Genomic DNA, 13,715 nt, shown 5'->3' on the forward strand with positions numbered 1-13,715 from the left:
GAAAACTTTACAGATACAAATAACTATGCATAGAAAAAGAATTATTGATTTACATATACACCTTTGGAACCAAATTGAAAGGAGGGCTGGCCTGGACTCAGAATGGGAATAGGCACACCTTGTGCCCGGCCTAGCATCAGTAGTACCTGATCCCAATTGTACGAACACATTAAAACAGTGAAGTACATTTCCTTTGTAACACGCAACCAAAAAAACCTACAGAATTCAAGATGGCACATCAACAAATCATTCCCAGGAATCAAATAAAAACAATTATAATCCTTAAAGAGAAAGAATCACAACACTATTGAGCTGGAAGCTCTTGAATTCAAACCAGATGCAACTGTCTTCCAAAGCTCCAGCAATAGCTGCATCTTTTATCACAGGGCTTCTTAACAAATAGCCAGCACAAACAGCATCTTCAGAACAAAGGGCATTAACGCTTCCCAGTGGAGTTTAACTGGATCTCTAGCCTGAACGATCTGCTTTTCTATTGTCCTCACAGGGATTTCAAGAGGCATAAATAACATGCACTGAAGAGATAAGAAGCTCGGGGCAAAAAACAAAATAAAATAAAAACAGAACAAAACCAAATAATGAAATTGCAAGACTAGCTTGCTGTCTTGGGTGTACACATCTTCAGGTCAAAGGCCGTCAGCGATGGGCTCCTTTCTCTGATGACGAATCTGTAAAAGTAAATCAATATCAATTGTAAATCAATAGCATGATTTTGACATTGAGAAATCCAATCTGCTCGTGATTCATTTCCCTCAGTGTTTTATCTATACCCCTTTTCTTGGAGCCAATATTGCACATCCTTACAAGCCAGTAATCAGCCCAACACAAATAACAGTGAGCATGAAGAAGCAAAGGAGTGTGGGGACATCGTGCAGTGCACCAGCATTCCTTATTTAGTCCTGAATAATCATGGTACAGAACAAACCGGAGGTTCTATGAACCTCTATTCCCCATATAAAACCCTTCTAGACTTCTAAAAAGAGCAGCTGACATTTGGCAGTGCTCATTAGGTATACAGTATAGCAGTAGGTGCACCCAAGAGAGTAGGTAAGTACAACAGAGGGAAGAATTCAGTAATAATACAACTGTTAAGTAGGTGTCTGTGGTTCAGATGTGTTTGTCAGTAACTCATTCAAGCTAGGAAAACATAAAATGATCAGAGAAAGGAAATGTACTATGGCCAATGTAACACGTCCTTCCTTCCTGAAGTTTCAAAAGATTCTTGAACTGCTGTAACTTGTTGCTAGTAGCACACGCACTGGTGCTCACACCACTTCACTTTCAAGAGAAATATTAGGAGTGAAATACCTCCGGCAGGGATGTGAATTTGCCTGGGAGAATTGCTCTGCAGCTACTACGCAGTAACCCAATCCTTCATGTCTGAACACATGGGTTTGATGATACCCAAATGCAGATGAAAGAAAGCTAACCAAACTGTCCACATCTGTGACAAGACACAGCACCACACAAATCATTGATTTTGGCTACATTTTTCCTTGCAGGTAGTATCAGAGCTAAAGTTCATGGTACTCGTTCAGAAAAGTCAGGAAAGGCAATCATTAGCAGACTGATTCTTTGTACATATTTAAGGTAGACAGAAAGAAATATAAATATAGGCATCTGTGTATTATGTACACATAAGATAAATCAATAATATACAGTTCACCCACCCAGTGGAATATTGTACTCTTATACCATATAGGGCACACCTCAACTTGTATTCCCACACAGTGTTTCTGAAGCAAAATCTTTTCCAAAGAAAACAATTTGATGAAAATGTGAAACACTGATTCTTTGGCCCTGAGCCTCTGACTTGCATTTTGAGAGTACCAGGCAGCTCTGGTCTATCACTGCACAAAAGCCTCTTCTGCTCTCAGCCCCAGGGTACATACAGCAGCATGGCACCAACAACCTGCCACAATAATGAGTGTGGAGGAAGACCAAAAAAGCTTCCACAATGAGGCAATGCATCCACCCTGGTCCTACTTTTCCAGCATCCTCTTTTCTGCTCACTTGACTCCACAAAGAGAGAACGCAAATCCCTCCCAAGTCAGAACAGGGTTAGGTAACATCCCAGGGCCTTTTCTTTACATTGCAGCAGCACAACTCAAGTTGTACCAGTGAACATCCTGGAATTAATCACATATTCACTCCCAGGGGGATGGCAAGCTGTTAATAAAATAACTGTCTTGACTTTTCTAATGAAATGTATACAGTAAAGACAGTGTTCCTTTTTTTTTTCCCTCCTCCTCTCCAGGAAAATTAAGATGTCAGTTAATTGACTTTTTTTTTTCCTGTTTGTTCTTCATTGGAGACCTCCACAAATCTATTATTCCATTTTACATTTTTCCCCTCCCTGCAGATGCCGTTATTTTCAGTGGAAAACCCCACACTTCCCCCCCCTCTTCTTCCAATTAGCTGTAATTATAACAACATTAGCCGCAAAGTAGGTACCCTTGAGGGCAAAAATCTGGAAAGCAGTGCAGTGTGGAAGGGAACAGGAGATGATATTATAATGAAAGCAAGTGGACATATCAAGCTGCTGCATGTACTCATTTGAACATCCCTAGGGCTTCACAGGTTGCTTTCTGCTTTTCCAAGGCATGCCAACTGCCTGTACCCAGCACCAAATGGAGGGCAACTGAGGTTCTTAAACATGTGCATTGAGACTCTTTCTGCCAAGTAAACAAATACAGTAAGATTAATTTCAGAAATGAAGAAAGCAATGCGTGCCAGCAGTTGTGGCATGAAAAAGGGTTCTTGCTCTGAGTGGGCTTTGTGCTATAAACCTCTTTTCCAGACAATTTCCCATTAAAAACTGAGCTCAGGGAAAATGTCCAAATTTCAGTCGTTTTTATTTTTTATTTTTTTCCCCCCAAACTGTCTTTTCAATTTTATGCAGTTGGATAAGGAAGGAAGTCAACACTATGTGCCAAAAAAAAGTGACATTAAGTGCACTTGCTGGAATTCTTTCTGCCTTGCTCCCTAGAAAGGACGGGGGGGCGGGGGGAGGAAAGGAGGAAACTTGTTCCAACAATTCTGAGTGACAAAGCACAGATATTTAGGGGCTAATGTCCCTCTGAAGGCAGCACAGCTGGCAGAACAAGGCTGAGCTGGAAGGATTTAAGCACGTTGTAGGAGCAGGATTTCCAGAGAGGAAGAACTGGGGAAGGAACAGTCCCAGAGGCAGACAGGAGAAGTTAACTTCTCCAAAACCTGTTGCTCGTGCAGTGAGTCATCTCTCTTCTTCCTTAGTCTCTACCTACCTCCTACTATTTATCATTACACACTACCCTTCTCTCTTTACTGTGACTCTCAAGCACATAGCCACATGCTTTTGGAAGCCAGGTGATTTGTCCTAACCCCACCCTGCAAATCATGGATGCCCATTACTTAATAGCCTGGTCTCTACCACTATCCATCTATGCAATGTGGCAGGGCACAGAGTGCTCCTGCCTATCTCCCCAAGCTGATTGCCTTCAGCTGGACTGTTTAATGCTTGGGAAGACAGGGAGAAGACATCTTTATTCTCACAGACAAGCTGTGCTCTGATATGAGTCATCTGACTTTTTTTGAGCTGTTTAACAAGTTGTGCAACATGAAACTTCTGGGATACTAATAGGAAGAAAAAGCAAGAAAATCAGATCCATAAGCTCAGATACAGTCCACGCGATCCTCTTTGCATGTGCCTGTTGAATATTTCTGGATTCAGCTTGGATCCCAACCTTCCTGGAAGTTATATATTATACGGTAAGTAAATCTTCACTGTCCCACGCAAACCCTTGCAGGTCAAAGTGCCTCCAAGCTCCCACGATTACCAATGGCAATACCATGTTTCTTAACACATGAGGCTCATTGAGACTGTTTCTAGGGTCTCAAAGGCCTGAATGGTACTTTGTTAATATTTAAGTAAATGCCCTAGTGCCAGAGATTTGTTTATAGGAAGCAAGTTTAGTAGTCAATACAACGTAGTCTAAAGAAAAAACGTCAGCTTACAAGAGCACAGATGCCTCTATCACAAATGCTTGCAGAAAAGGTAGATGCACTTTGAGACAGATTTGCACTCTAATACAACTACCGAGGTTCTTTCCACCCTCCATTTCCTAACTAGGAGTTCTAGATTTTAGTTGTTTTTCTTTAACGTCTTCCATTTCCCCTGATTCATTTCCTCAGCCAGGAGATGTGCATATACTGTATCTTGCTACTTTAAGAGCTTTTTATAGCTATAATCACCATAGTTTGAAACGTTCATTGCTTTGTCCTTTGAGATTGACTGTAATTTTCTTTGGGGAAGCATTAACTTTTATTAAAGAAAGCATTTCAAAAATAGCCATGGGCATATGCGAATAAAAATGGAATAAGTAATTTAAATCCTGATTACTGAATCAAAAATATAAAGAAAGGCCACATATTAGCCTCAGTAGCTAGTCCTGGACAACATCATGTCTACAACAGTCAATAGCTTTTGTTATACCTATTCAGGCATATAGGGAGATCAAAATTTTAAGTAATCGTAAATGCATACCGAGATTACTAGTTGTGCTTGGTCACATCCAGATATTCACACCTGCATGCACACATATCAGCCTTCAAATTTCCATGTTCTACAGGAACAAAAGCAGGAACAAGACACTTGAGGGACACAGTTGCATTAGGCTTTGAACTCTGTGTTCAAGGTCACACTGGTGTCATTTCAAGGCTGAGGACTGGTCTCCCAACCCACTGCCTCTGTACAGTAACTTCATCTTACTGCAAAGGCTACAGACCCTTCATTTCACTCAGATTAAACCCTTAAATACTCAGCTGCAAAATACAGACAGAAAGATTACTTAACCAGCAAGAAGAACAGAGTAGCTCCAAGCTGCTTTAGCCGAAGAAGGATGATATGTCACTGAATCTCACTTAGCTGACACAGTTCTGAAAGAGGGACCTGATTACCCTGCTTGGTAACAAAAGATGCTCCAAACACTGAATGAACACATAAAGGCATATTTCATGGCTCAGCATGATGGGATGGTGCAAAAATAGTACGAAATCCCTGTGGCAGGCACTTTAATTTTGAAAATATTCTAGTAGTTCCATTTCAGAAGTATGAGTTTCCTTAGATACAGGGAAAGATGTGCTCATTATCGAAAATAGAAAGGCAAACCAGGCTTCACTGATGTAGCAGTTTTACAAGAAAGCCTTTTCTGAACTGAGTAGTAGCTAAGAAAAGTGGTGCCATCCAGAAAAGAAATACAGAAATGTCAACATGAGAACAGAAGACATGAAATTACAGCTGCTTCTTTCCTTCATTGGTTACAGAAGAACCTGGAGATCCTCTCATGTGCCTAAAACAAACAAACACTCCTCCTCACAAGGGAGAAAACAGTGTGGGCTCAGCTATAAAAAAAAAATAAATAAAAAAAAAACCAAAAAACAAAAAACAAAAAACCATGCACATAGAGCTATGAATTCTTCCTTGGTGATGTATGACTTTGCAGTCCCAGTGACATCATAGCAAACTAGATATTATTCTCTGCCAGTGTAGAGACACTCAAGACACTCAGATTTGAGAGGTGTTTAAAACCAGGTTGGAGGTTTTTTTACAGCATATCATAGAAAAGATTTGTCTTCTGATTCATCTCATTTGTGTTCAGTTCTATCACTACAACCTGCAATCCATACTTAGTAATTATTCCTCAAAGAAAGAATAGCAGTATCAAAGGAAACTTCCTTCAGATAGGGAAAACTTAAGGGTTTGCCCTAGAAGCATCAATCTCCAAAACAGCATTTCTAAAGGCAACTGCCTCATGCTCAAAGTTGCTGCACTGGTGTTTGGTTATAATGAAGCACTAGCTCAGAAGAGATGAGATTTATTGGTCAGTTTATCACCTAATGAGGAAATGAAAGCTGAGAAATGAGACTCGGGAATGCTGCCACACATACTAACTCATTTAAACTCAGAAATGCAATTAGAAGTAGTCAAAAAGAGAACAAAGAAATAGGAAAACATTAAGAATACTTTCATCATATATTCTTGGAGATTCTAAATTTGAAACATTTCTTAAAACAAATGGCTTAAATACAGATTTAATTTAAGTGACTATATATAATATATAAATCCAGGCTACTGCATGTTAATTGATAGTACACATTGGACTTCTCTGTGACCAATGGGTAATAAAAAACTGTTTTATTAGCAAAGATAAAAAGAGCCCTGAAGATATACTACAAACATACCCTACATAGCACCATGATGGTACTAGTTGAGAATTTCTCTTTATGGGCACTAAAAAAGAAAGGGAAAAGTCTGTGAGTTTCCTATTCACTGTTCCTCTGAGGAGGAGGCATTTGGATGTTCTGGACAAGGAACAGTTAAAAAAAAAAAAAAAAAAAAAAAAAAGACAGAACATGGGGTTTAAAAAAGATTTTCAAGGAGACAGAAGTCATTATAATCAAACAGTGTAAAATAATTTGCTTTTCTTCAGATCCCCTATGTGTACTGCCCTGGACCACAGCTGCAGTTGGTGGCCGGACGTTTCATACACTGGTATAAACATCCTCTCAGTATTCTCTGGTGCAATAAATCACTCTGAGTTTAAGTGGGAGGAACTACAAAATTAATCTCCTGTCCTCTCTTGCAGTCACAGCACTACTTTCCCTGCAACCACATCAGAACCCTCCAAGCAGTTGCCATGTAATTATGGGAAGCTCATCCTCTGTTTTGGCAAGCTATGTTCCCACCGCACCCTCTCTTCTGTACGAATGTGGGGGACTATAAACAACAGAAGAGTTCTTCTTCAGCCATCTTCTTCCAGATGTTACCAAACAGATTTTGGTGGTGACTCCCTCCCACTACATATGGAACCCACTCACCCCAGGAAATGGTGCTCAGATGGAGCATACATGCTCCTGCAGTGTACACCAGCTAACCTGGTCGGTCCCCTAGTGCTGCACTGGATGATGCATCATTTGTTTGAGACAGTGCTGATATAAAGGGACCATTAAGACATGAGAACAGAGAAAAACACAAAACTTACGGTGCCACTATTCTCAACTACATTTGAGAGAAAAGCGCTGCACTGGGGAAATTCTGGATTTGCACCCAGAACAAAGTCCTTTCTTTGTGCTCCCTGGCTGTCTTTTGAGAGGCCTGAACCAAGTACTTCAAAATTCCAAGGAACTTTGCATGATTTCAAATCCAGCTACAAATATTAAAATGATCCTCCTGGTTTCCAACAGATATCTTACATCAACACATCAACAGGCAATTGATTTGGTCTGTTTAAATGCTTTTAGTTTCATATCCAGCACACTAAACTATCAGGACTGATCAAGAACAAGCATTTTCACTTTAAAGTTAAACAACGTCCTAAGTCCCGCACTTTTTTATCGAGGTCTTCTAAAACCTGCCCCATCTTGGCACCCAAGATTGGCTTATCATTGAATTTAGTTTTAGCTGAAGCAGCAGAACCTCTACAGAAAATACAGAGGACATCTACTCTTTAGTACTCCTAGTAGGCATTTAATGAGGCAAATGCATGATCCCATAATGTGTAACAGAGACATTTTACCAATCACAACAAAGCCGAAAGCTGTGATGTAGATGGTATTACATTAGAAACTTCACCTGTTTTGCACATACACGAGTCTCACCCTGCTGAAGCAAAGCTGTCATGGAAGCACTCAACAGATAAATAGGAAAGTTTACTACGTATCCCTCAAAGGCTCCCATTTTAAAAAACAGTATAGCTGTTGTCTTACCATTTGCCTTGTGCTGAACATCTGGAGGAAACTGGTCAGGAACATACCACTGATAGTTTGGCTGCACAGAACAGTAAAACATTATTACAGCAATATGGACTTCATAGACACTTCAAACAAGAGAATAGCAGCATGTTAAAAACATAATTGTGCTGTGAAGCTTTTTATTAGTCATACAGAAGTAGTTTACAAAAATCTTATATCGAGATTAATTTTCTACCAGCTGAGTCTTTCAGCTTGCTTCCTTCGATGTGATGTATGGTTTAGTTATTGCACCAATTAGAAACACTGTTGTAAACCTTTCTAGATCCCACAAATAAAAAAAGATTAACAGAAACTAATTCAATTTTAAATGGACTTTATAGTTCACTGTGGCCAAGGAATAAAACATACCAGAAGATATGAGCACTTTAAATTGGCTCCATCCTCTTTATTTAGCAAGACAGAAAAGCCTGGTGTGCACTGACATGATAGGTGAATCTGTTCTACTTTCAGCACAGGTAACGCATCACTTCACACAATAGGAAAATCCCTTTGAATAAAGTTCTCTCTCTTTTCTCTTTCCCACATATTAGCATTTGTGTTGCAATCACATTAGCTGTTGTTTGACAATCTACTGAAAATAATGTGGGATGAGAAGATTCCCCAACTTTCTTATAAGAAGCACCATTGGGAAAGTTGTGCACCTACAAGCATAGTACATGGAAATTCTTCATGGTAAGGCACAGCAAGGAAGAAAGGAAAATTGTGCTGTAGTTTATACTGTGCACTGTGGTAAATGAGTGTTACCAGTAGAGAAAACAATCCAGGGACCAGGCTGTTCATCTGAAGCTCTATTAAACCATCAATGTGGTTTGACCACTGCATTCAAGCTCATCAAATTCCAGGTAATTACCACTTCAAATTAGTTAAACTGGGGAAATAATTGCTGTTTTGCAGAAATTACTCTAACAAAACCCTGAGTACTCCCAAGGAGACTCCTACAGACTTGAAGTTGCGGGGGAGAATGGCATTCATGTCTCAAAAAGTTCTGCCTCAATTAAGATGGCAAGATGAAGCTGTAGATACAGAAAAGAGATTCAACTTCTATGTGTGCTTTCATTCATAGTCACATAGCAGAGATCACTATCATACGTTGCCAGGGAAAAGGAAGTATCCTATTTTCCCTTGAAGAACACCGTCCACAGGAATTAGCTAATTCTGTGCTTGAGAACAAACAAACAGATTCTGATACAACACAAGATTGTGCTTTACTTTATGCACAGTTAATTTTCCCCTCTAATCGCTCAAAATACATTTATCTGCATTTCTCTTCTGAATTTCTACTGACTTTTTTGTTCTCTGGTTTACCGTTTTCTTTCACGCATACACAATGCAGAGTGGAATGAATTTCAAAGAAAATTTCATGTTAGACTAAACAGTTTTTTTTCTACTGACAACATAAAATGGACAAAAAGGGCACAAGATATAAAAAAGACTGAAAAAGCAAAAGCACAGACTAAACACACAGGATTACGTACGTTAACTCAGGACACCCACTAAATTCTAACACCTTTCTTCATTGCTAACAAATTGCTCAGGGAGCTATCGAAAGCTCAGAGCAGTAATGCTGCACTCACACAGGCAGAGAATTTCAAAGAAAGCTCAGAATGAAACTAGGAGTTACAAAGCGACCAGTCAAAGTGACCCCAGTGCTCCATCAGGAATGGCAAAGTTGTAAACCCGGTGATCCCTTACAGAATTAGAAAGCCAGCTGATGCAAGTACAGGGAGAAGAGCCAAAATAATCTGGGACAGTGCCCAAATTGAAGTGAAAAACATTCCGCAGTGCTTCAGATTCTGATAAACAGGCAGATAAGCACACTCCTGAAGTACAGAAATGAGGTTTGACCACAGCTTTCTGATGGTTTCTGCAGCCTTCTATGTATTTTGCAGGAACTAAGCTTGAATTTCTCAAATAAATGAACATCTTTAATAGTCAATAGCTTTATAGGCAGACACAAATATTTTATGTTTAAATTGAAAGTCACCATGTTTAAATGGGTCCTCAATGGTTTTGAAGGAGTACAGCCTTCCTCTTAGATAACCCAGAGCACTTCAAAAACATCAGTCTTTGAAGCACTATTTTCCTTGAAATAGAGAACTCAACCTGACATAACCTGGCCTAAAAAAAAGCATTCCCCTTCATGCTGAGGATTAAAGGACAAAAAAAAAAAAAACAAAAAAAAAAACAAAACCTATTTCCTACTGTGTTGTCTACATATAAATGTAACTCCTACTTATGTTTCTTTTTTTCCCCCCCTTCTCCCACCACACAGGCTTGCCTGGGAAAACTTCACTCTTAAGGCATTCATGGTAAGAGTGGCTCAACCCCAGTAGAACCTCATTCCTCACATAATCCTATTTTACATCAGAGGACCAGAAGGAAGATAGTACTTGGTACAAGAGACAGCATCTGGAATTTCACCCTTACAATTTAACAGCAGCTCTGTGCATCTTACAGCTGGCTTGTCAGCATGTGGAAACAGGGACTGGGAATGTGTGACTGTGCATCTGTCTACAGGAGTATTGCCTAAAGGTAGGATAGCTGCTGTCTCATCAGCAAATGCAGAAACTATAGGTGAAGCACAGAAGCTATTTTCCAGTGACAAGGCCAAAGAAAGAAATACTTAGGGTAGGACATGGAGATGAGCCATTAGTCAACAAACTTGCTTAGTCAGACTAGAGAGAAGAGAACAAAATAATGCTGGCTGTGGCTAAATACTCATTTTTTGTCACTATTGTTTATTCTGAATGCCCAGAACTGAGATCCAGTTAGAAAAGGCTCTGAATTTACATGGATGTAAATTAATGTGGGGAACCAGCAAGAGTTCAATCAGACAATCTTTTTTTTTTTTTAGATTATAGGATGACCACCATTATCACTGAAATCAAATGGATAACAGTCCCCTTTTTCTTCACAGTAGTTTAAAAATAGTATTTTCCAAAATTATTTTAAAATTTACAAGGATATATACTTAAGGTATATAATTATTTACAGGCTTAAATTGCTATAATTTTTTTTCCTCTATGCACAGATTTCAGCTGGCTATGCTTCAACTGAGACATGGCAGCAATCTGTGCAATTTAGTACTAAAGACACTGGAACAGCAAGGAAGAACAGAACATGCTCGTAAAAGAAAAGTAGCATGTTGAGACAGACAATTATGGAAGAGAGCCTGTGCAGAGCTCAGAAAGACTCTTCGGAATCTTGAGGTAATTCTAAAACCTGTATAAAATCTTGGTCTGGCACCAAAAACAAATGGAAAACCAACAAATTTGGATACTGGTGAGGACAGCAGTATGGCTGCACTGTGTTAATTATTCTGTGGTCACCATGCTGTGAGAAAATCAGTGCCCTTGTGAAACTGGAGAAGGTGGGAACCTTACTGAGTGCTGCTGCGGTTCTTGTGCTCTGCGAGACACTGGGTGGACTCGAGGATCTTGATAGTGAAGAACCAACCCACAACTCCCATAATTAGCACAGGGGGAGAGAAAGAGTGGAGGTGGGTAGGTGAGCCTCTCAGACCGTACCGGAATGGCTTTTGTCTGTCAAAAAATAAACAAAGCAAGAAGAAACACATTACTAACAGGAAACGACAAACAGCAGAATATCCACATAGCAGATTCCTTGGTGAAAAGGAACAGGGAAGAAAAAAACACCCTCAGTGTGTTTCACAATGTTCGGTTTATTCTCTCGAGTCTGTTCATGATTAAAAAAAATAAATTAAGAAATTTGATCTTTGCCATGACACTTTTTGACACTTTTTATATTAGAATTTTTCTCCTATATATGGCAAGCACATTTCTGGGTGTTTTCTGTCTTTAAGAGATTTTCATCTCATGCCATAGCTTTCAGTAGTTTGAAGCAAACCTACACAGACAGGTACTCGTGCAATGAGGAAAAATCAACTTCTGGTCCTTTGACAACGAACTGAAGTCTATGATCTTGAGATTTGGTTGAGTCTTATCTTAGGCTGCATGCCAGTAGAGTCAATGGGAATTTGCCAAGGGTCAGAACAAGGAGGAATGACAGATGAGTCAGAACTAAATATTTTGACTTCAGAAAATAAACTAATAAATACGCTGTATGACCGTATGACTGCTCCCATATTTAAAGTCCTTCATAAACTCTGTTTAATCATATCCCAAGGCAGGAAGAGACAAACAAGATGAGCCCAAGTGTAAGTTCCCACTGCTCATCTGCCTCAAAAATTTCCTGTAGAAAGAGGCAAGGCTCAGCCAAGTGAAAAAGGAAGAACTGTGCAGGGGAAAATATCATGGAGGAACCAATACACTGGAAATTCCACACCCTACCTGGTCTCTCTCATCTGTTCACAGCCACAGATAACATGTGGAATGGATTTTTGTCAGCAACTGCTGCTGATCACACAAGGGGGTTAGTTTAAAGCCTGGTACTGAGCTTCTATGTGGGCGAGCCTCAAGTACACATCCACTAGCCTCTGTTTCCTCTAGAACACACTGGTGAGCCCCAGCTAAACCCCAGTTACAACAAATCTGACCTTTTGGCAGGGTGAGAGAGGAAGAAGGAAGGAGGGCACTTGTTTTCCCAGCGTAAGAACCCAAACCCTTCAGATTTTGTCTTGCCACGTGCAATGCCACTAGCTGCTGTGGCTGGCAAGCAGAGGGAGAGCCTGGGGGTTTAAGAAATGGAGATCGTTCCTCAGTGAGCCCAAGGGCCAGCACTTCAGTTACATCCAGCAACAAGGAACAGGAAGAGAGCATACCTGCTGCTGTAACTGCCTTTCTTGTTCCTTTCCTTTCAGACAGGTCTTCATCTGTGAAGAAATGAAATATTCACCCTAATAAGCCAACTCTCTGAAAGCCACATCTAAAGCTGTTCCTGTCATTGTAATGCAGCAACAGCCAAGTTTTGTGCACACCCCATGCAAACACATGTACCACCCATACAGTATGTTGCATGTGTGCACTGTGGAAACATTTCTTGCTCAGAGAGCAGAGGAGGGTGGAAGAGGACATGCAGCACTGTTTGTAGTCCCCTATTTACACAGCATCCACTGACCTGCTAGGGCCATGCAAGTTATGTGTTTATGGTCTCTAGACAAAGCAAAAATACATAGGAAGAATGTGCTTGACTACATTCTCCTATAAAATAAATAAGTAAATAAATAAAAATTACTTTATCAAACCACCCAGGAGTAGGCTGGAACGGGAGAAATATAATTAAAACATGTCTGCATGCAATACTAACAGATTTGTCCTAGGTATTTCTGTATGCCTAGGAGGATTTCTATTTTATTTTTCACACTTGTGTGAAGTGCTTTGAACCACCTATAAAAGCACTCACTAGCCAGAGGCCCTAATACTAATGCCAGCCCATGGCTGGGCTGAGAACAAGGCAGTGTTGCAGTTTCTGCTTCACAACAAAGCTGGGGCAGACAAAAAATCATCACAGAACATTTTGGTAATCAGACGTTCTTTTAAGGCATTGCACAATTTTGTTGAGAAAGGAAACCTCAGCATTTCATCATTTTTAAATGGGGTTGAGAAAGCTTGAAGTTTTACATGCCTTGACTTCGCCTTGGCTTCCTGAATGTCTATGAACAGAATACTGACACTAGTCCGAATAGATAAAAAGGATGTTGCAATAACAAATTATTCTAGAGGCTGCTCAGCTAATTTGCATGGAGACATTTATTTTTTTCCTCAGTGATATTAATATTACTCTGTAATTTCCATGACAGAGGTCAGGACTCATTACAGACACTTTTCATTTCACAAGCTGGTTCAATGTCACGACTCTAATATCAAGTGCCAGCAAAACAATCAGGAACCCTCTGGATTTGTTTTTGATTCCCCCTTCCATTTTAAGATATGTTCGAGGAACTTCTGCTGTAAACTCTCTCCTCATCTGCTTAATTTGGATGTTGT

The 13,715-nt window shown here is 39.9% G+C and overlaps 1 protein-coding gene across 1 annotated transcript in view; it reads right to left on the minus strand.

Annotated features, from left to right (window-relative positions):
• Positions 1–632: 632 nt before the first annotated feature.
• TNIP3 (TNFAIP3 interacting protein 3) overlaps positions 633–13,715 on the minus strand; it is a 69,127-nt gene continuing 56,044 nt past the window's right edge. Inside the window, exons 11-14 of the mRNA XM_072335790.1 lie at positions 12,551–12,601; positions 11,188–11,351; positions 7,765–7,825; positions 633–686 (exon numbers count right to left, since the gene is read on the minus strand). Of these exons, the coding sequence (XP_072191891.1) occupies positions 645–686; positions 7,765–7,825; positions 11,188–11,351; positions 12,551–12,601 (318 nt within the window). The 3' untranslated portion in view covers positions 633–644. The remainder of the gene's footprint in view (positions 687–7,764; positions 7,826–11,187; positions 11,352–12,550; positions 12,602–13,715) is intronic.

This window comes from Excalfactoria chinensis, chromosome 4 (genome assembly GCF_039878825.1).
Source record: "Excalfactoria chinensis isolate bCotChi1 chromosome 4, bCotChi1.hap2, whole genome shotgun sequence".
Classification (NCBI taxonomy): domain Eukaryota; kingdom Metazoa; phylum Chordata; class Aves; order Galliformes; family Phasianidae; genus Excalfactoria; species Excalfactoria chinensis.